At 35.8% G+C, this 6,448-nt stretch overlaps 1 protein-coding gene across 1 annotated transcript; it reads left to right on the forward strand.

The window, feature by feature from the left end:
* Positions 1 to 3,884: 3,884 nt before the first annotated feature.
* On the forward strand, positions 3,885 to 5,057 carry LOC141686094 (uncharacterized). The gene is made up of 3 exons (XM_074491152.1): positions 3,885 to 4,092; positions 4,253 to 4,570; positions 4,843 to 5,057. The coding sequence occupies exons 1-3, from the start codon at positions 3,885 to 3,887 to the stop codon at positions 5,055 to 5,057; spliced, it is 741 nt and encodes a 246-aa protein (XP_074347253.1).
* The last annotated feature ends 1,391 nt before the right edge of the window (positions 5,058 to 6,448 follow it).

A 6,448-nucleotide genomic window follows, 5' to 3' on the forward strand; every position in this document is an offset into this window, starting at 1 on the left:
GGCTAGATTGACATAGCTGACATCCTCATCCTCATCCACACCATCTGCTGCCCAGTCATTTTCTTGTGTAATGAAATCCCTTTCCGTTTGTTTGAGCAATTCAAAGTAGTTCTGTTTATAAGCCACATGCTCAAACTTCTTTTTGCTGGAATTTGACTTTCTACACTCACTGGAAAAGTGCCCTGCTAAGCCACATTTGAAACATTTGAATTTTGATTTATCCATCATGTTTCTATTTGGTTTGGCTGCTCCAAAGTTCTTCTTGAACTTGAGTTTGACAAATCTTCTGGAAAGAAATGCTAGATATTTATCAATCACTTCCATGTCATATTGGCTCAAAGAATCTTCATTTTCTGCTACCATCCCCTTGCCCTTATTTTTACAGACCTTTGAAGTTGATTCAATAGCCTCCATCTTTATCTCCTTCTCTTTTTCTAACTCAGCAACTAGTGCAATGGATCCTCCTTTCTTCTTTCCTCTCTCCATCCTCTCATCTTGCTCTATTTCAAGCTCATAAGTTTTCAGGATGCCATATAGTCTCTCCAAAGTGAACTCCTTGTAATCTTGAGAGTTTCTCAATGAGACTGTCATAGGTTTCCATTCCTTTGGAAGAGATCTAAGGAACTTAAGATTGGAGTCTTTTTTCTGATAGACCCTTCCATGCAATTTCAGAGCATTTAGTAGTTTTTGAAATCTACTAAAAATGTCGGTGAGAGACTCACTATCTTCACTAAGAAATTGCTCATATTGCTGAATTAATAGCTGCATCTTATTTTCTCTAACTTGTTCAGTGCCATCACAGATAATCTGTATTGTATCCCAAACTTCCTTGACAGTTTTGCAATTGATGATGTTGTCAAACATGTCACCATCAACTCCATTGAACAGGATATTCATAGCCTTCTTATCTTTCCTGACTTGTATAATATCAGGATCAGACCATTCATGCCTTGGCTTGGGGACATATGGCTCATTTCCAGTTGCAGCTCTCATTGGTACATGAGGGCCTCTTTCTATGCAATCTACATAGGCCTCATCTTGAGAAAGTAAATGAAGATGCATCTTTACCTTCCAGTGATGGTAATTATCTTTGTCCAGAAAAGAAATCTTGACTCCAACATCCTTCTTGTTCATCTTGCTGTTTTGTTGTGATCTTTAAACTTTTTGTTTATCAAGAGATTGCTCTGATACCAATTGTTAGTCCCTAACAATGTAACAAGAATTACAGAAGTGGGGTTGAATAAAATGAAACTTTTTCTTGGTTTAAAAGTGTTCTAACTTAAAATATATATCTGTGTGAATTGATTTGCAAAGTGCGAAATAATAACTTGGAATGAATCAAAACACAAGTAATTAAAAATACAAGTCTTTAAAAATTTTCTGGTGGATTTGAATGTATCCACCAGAGATATATATTATATCAAGAGAACTCTGTGTAGCAAGATTTGCTCACAGCTGCTTACAAATATGAACAACTAAGTTTGCAGAGAAATGCTAAAAATACAGCTTACAAATGTTTCTCTCAGAATTTCTTGCTTAGTGTTCTTGTTGTTCTATTTGCTACTTCTTGGTTTATATATGACCAAGATTACAGAGTAATAAGACAAGTTAATAAAACAAAACCTATCAATTCTAATACTATGCTGCTTCATTACTCTATTCTAGCATCTTTGAATATCTTCATAATAGCATGAAAATGACAATGTTTCTTTGTTCTCTAAAACCCAGTTGAATAGGCTTCCACGTTCCTTTTTCATACACTCGACGCATGTGACTGTTTTGTCACTGTCAACTGATGTTTGAATTGATTATCCATCGGGTACATGATCATCCGTCGGGTTGCCTAGTTGATCATCCGTCAAGTGGCATTGTTGTTTCGTCAGGTAGCAATCTGGCACTTGACTTCATTTCATTTATACAAAATTACAAGACATCATCTATGTATAATTAATCAACATATTCTGCATATCTAATTAAAGTCAACATGACTTTAGTGCTACTACAAAATCTAAACAAGGTGTATGCAGAAATGTGCTACAGACTCATTATTACATAAGCTACTCACTCGATTGATAATTGATCATCATTCGTCGGGACTATATTGAGTCATCCGTCGGGACTATATTCCTTATCCGTCGAGTGCTACATTTTTCACTAAGTAAAATCTACTAAGGTGTTTGGTTAATGAAATCATCAAGTTCACAATATATCCATATTCCGTGTTTGAATTCTTATAACTCACATGATACTTGTAGATAGTTGTCCTTTTGTTTAATTTCTCAAACAAGAAATATGTGAAATAAAATAGAAAAAAAATTATAATATGCATTATATTTAACTAAGTATTAATGAATTACTGTATTTTAATATTTTAATTATTATTAAAAATGTTATATTAAAAAATTAATTCAGCATATATATATAAAAATTAATAATATTGTATAATTTATAATTATAACTAAATGTTAGAAAATATAAAAACTAGGTTAGTTTGGGAAGAGTTGAAAAAAGTAGATAATTTTGAGAAAAAATGAACAAAGTAGGTTAGTTTGGAACCTTGGTGAAATCTTACGATCCCGGCATAACATCATGATTGAAGGTTCAAAACTTAAGTTACAATATTTAAGGCAGTCGATAAGTCGAGTGAGCTCGGAGCTTGTCTTGTTTACTGATTCAATCCGAGCCAACATTGCCCGTGGGAAGGAAGGAAATGCTGCCGAGTCTGAAGTTGTAGCTGCAACTGGATTGGACATTGTTCAAAAGTTTAATAGTGCTCTGAAGCAGGTGGTATATAGACTATCAAGCACTTGATCATATCCCGATCAGCTTTGTGTAAGCCTACTTGGGTGTTGAGTATCAACACTTTATTTTTTATATATCCGCACATTATGCACTGTACAAACCGTAACACCAAGTCCACTTGTATAATTTATCGTTGGAAAGTATGATTTACTATTGCAGGGCAGCAGGGGTATGATATAAGTGTAGGTGAGAGGGGAACTCACATGTCTGGGGAATAGAAGCTATGCATAGCTGAAGCTATAGTGGAGATTGAGGCGACACTGGAACTCCGGAGTCTCAGAAAGTGTATAAGGAGAAATATAACAAAATTTTGGAGAGGATAAGCACAATTGTGGTGGCTCATAGATTATTAACTCTAGGCGTGCCTCACTTGGTTGAAATTCAGCCAAATAATTTTTTTCATGAAAGAGTTTGAAGCATGAAAATTAGAAACAACCACTACCATATACAATATATTGACACTTAAATTATAGATGAATGTTTTGGATGGTTAATTACTTATGATGTGTCATCTGTGGATGGTTTTCTTGCCTGTGTTATCACGATGGTGTATGCATTTAACCAGGTAACGGACAGGAGGTCCCTTCCGAATGATCTGATTTCATTCCAGAATACAATTACTATCAACAATGTCATGGGTGATTTTAACACTTTTTTGTATCCAACTGAAACTTATGGAGATATTCCAAGGCGAACAGCTAGTATTGAAGAGTTTAAAAATTGTGTAAATCAGCTTGGTGTTACTGATTTGAGATACAGTGGCCAAACATTAAACTGGTAACGTTGAAAACCCTGTGTTGCGTAAACTTGATAGGATACTTCTTAATGATAAATGGTTGGATGCTTTTGATCTCTAGCTTGCGGCTTTTCTCCAGTGAGGGTTATTGAATCATTGCCCTGCATCTATTAGTCCGGGGTGTCAAAGGGAGCACATTCTCAAACCATTCCAAAATTTTCATCACTTGCTGGATAATGAGAATTTTCTGAAGGTTGTTAGTGGAGCATGGTAGGTGGAGGTGTCAAGGAACCCGTGGTTTGTTTTAACAACCAAATTAAAAAAATTCAAGTTAGCTATTAAAAAAATGAATACCGATCAGGGTAACTTGCACCCGTTGGTAGCTACAGCGAGAAATAATTTGCTCAATTTTCAAGCAAGTTTACCGGATGTCCCATCTGGAGCTCAACGTGTTCATGAAAATTTCATCTGTTTAGAGTTAAGCTCTGCTTTAGCTAAAGAAAAGAAGTTGTTCCATCAAAAATCTAGAATTAATTGGCTTAAATTTGGCAATCGTAACAATAAGATCTTCTACAACTCTTGTTAGGGCAATGGAACTCCAACAAACTTTTAAGTTTGCAAAATGATGATGGACGTACAAGTTGTTTATTCTCACAAAGTAATCTCTGATGTGGCTGGTAACTATTTTAAATCCTTGTTGGGTAACTCGAGTAGGGTTCATGATTTCCCAAGCCATCTTTATTTCAACTCTCTCTGAGGATCAAACTGCAGATCTGGATGCCCCTATTAGTTCATCGGAGATTTTTAATATGTTCAAAAAGACGGGAAGGAGCAAAAGCCATGGGCCAGTTGGCTTCACGGTTGAGTTTTTTGCTAAGGCTTGGGGTTCTATAGGCCATGATGTTACTGCTGCGGTTTGGTATTTTTTTGAAAACACTTTTATTCCCAGAATCGTGAACTCCACTGCAATAGCTCTGGTTCCTAAACTTCCTAATCCAACCAAGATGATCCAGTTCAGGCCAATATTGTCCTGTAATTTCTTATGTAAGTGCATTGCAAAGCTAGTAGCACTTCGTATGAAAAAGGTGATGCCTTGCCTTATTTATCTTAATCAAACTGCCTTCGTCCTAGGCAGGAGTATTGGTGACAAACTGACAATGTTCTTTTAGCCCAGTCTCGCTGTAAAGACTATCATTTAAATAGTGGGTCTCCTCGGTTTGATTGTAAATTAGATGTTCGTAAAGCTTTTGATTCGCTGAATTGGTCGTTTCTTTTTAATACTCTGAAGTGTATGTGGTTTTCAGATAAATTTGTTGGCAAGATTAGGTGTTGTGTTACATCTTGTATGCTCGCGGTAAAAATTAATGGGTCTTTAGAAGGATACTTCAATGGTTGCTCGGGTCTCCGTCAAGGTGACCCGCTTTCACCTAATTTGGTTGTGCTTTACATGGAGGTGTTGACTCGTTGTATCAATGAAGTCACTGCTAGTAGAGAAATCCTCGTACCATTGGAGATGTAAGAACGCAGGTATCTCTCATCTGGTCTTTGCAATTGACGTTCTCTTGTTCTGTAAAGGTGACATAGATTCTTTTCGGATTTTAATGGAGGGTGTTTACAAATTCTCTAACTGCTCAGGGCTCTTTTCTAATCACTCCAAATCTTTGTGTTTCTTTTGTAATGTCCCAGATGATGTTCAAGAGTTCACGCTTAATCTTACGGGTTTTTCCAGGGGTGCTCTCCCTATTACTTATTTGGGTTTACCTCTTGTTTCGCTTAACTTAACTAAGAGGGACTGTCAACCTGTGATCCTCAGACTTTGTGGTTATGTGGAACACTTGACCAGCAAATTTATCAGCCAAGAGGTAGAATTCAACTCTTAAAGGCTGTGTTGTTTAGTATTCGGGGTTATTGGGCTTTGAAATTTAAAGGCCCAAACGATATAAACAATTATCTGACTGATATGGCAATGGGACAGTCTCTTATGTAAATGGGACAGACCCTTTACGAATGAGACAGATAATGAGACAGTCTCAATTATTCTGCAGAAAATAAATTACTGAAATAAAAATGCAATAATAAAAAAATAAATCAATGCAGAACACCAAGAGTTTTCACTTGGTTCGGCCCCTACACCTAGTCTTTGGCCTACATCCAAGTCCCCATGTCAACTAGCATAGACAATGTATTATATCAACTTTAATAAAAGAACTTACAATCTCTTCCTTGATTATAAATATAGCACCTGAAAGAAACCCTTTCCCAAGCTACCTTACTACCTAGCCCACTGCTATTCCTTAGCCTTCTAGCTACCTTGCTATACTTTGAAATCAAGCTTGCCACAACCCGGCACAAAGTTGATATGAATACACGCAATAGATAACAATGAAATATTACAACTCAAACTAGGCTTCTTGTTTGACTGGATATTCAAAAGATATAACACAATAATGGTGTTTCAGATTATAAAGATAGAACATAGAATCATTAGGTGTAATCTGAAAACATGAGATGCGTCTTTTTTTTGATAGAATATTCAAGAGAATGAAATAAGAAGAGTTTTTCAGAGAATAAAGATAGAACGTGGAATAAGCACTCTTGTTGAATCTGAAAAACAAGATGTGTATTTATACACACAAATCTAACGGGTTTGATTTTCAAAACAAAGAAGAGATAAGATTGGATAATCTATTTGTTTGAAAATATTTGAATAAGTCTTTGTAAAACAACCCGTTAGTTGGTTGTAAAAGATAAACCTTAGAAAGGATGAGATTAGAATAGTTCAAATAGGTTTATCAAGATAGAGTTTGTTTTGGAGATAAACTTGTTTACCCAGTCAAATAGAATTACACCAAACCCTATCACTTACAACAACTAAGTCCCATAATCTGCATTCTCTACGTACATCTTGAA

This window comes from Apium graveolens, chromosome 9 (assembly GCF_009905375.1).
Source record: "Apium graveolens cultivar Ventura chromosome 9, ASM990537v1, whole genome shotgun sequence".
Classification (NCBI taxonomy): Eukaryota; Viridiplantae; Streptophyta; class Magnoliopsida; order Apiales; family Apiaceae; genus Apium; species Apium graveolens.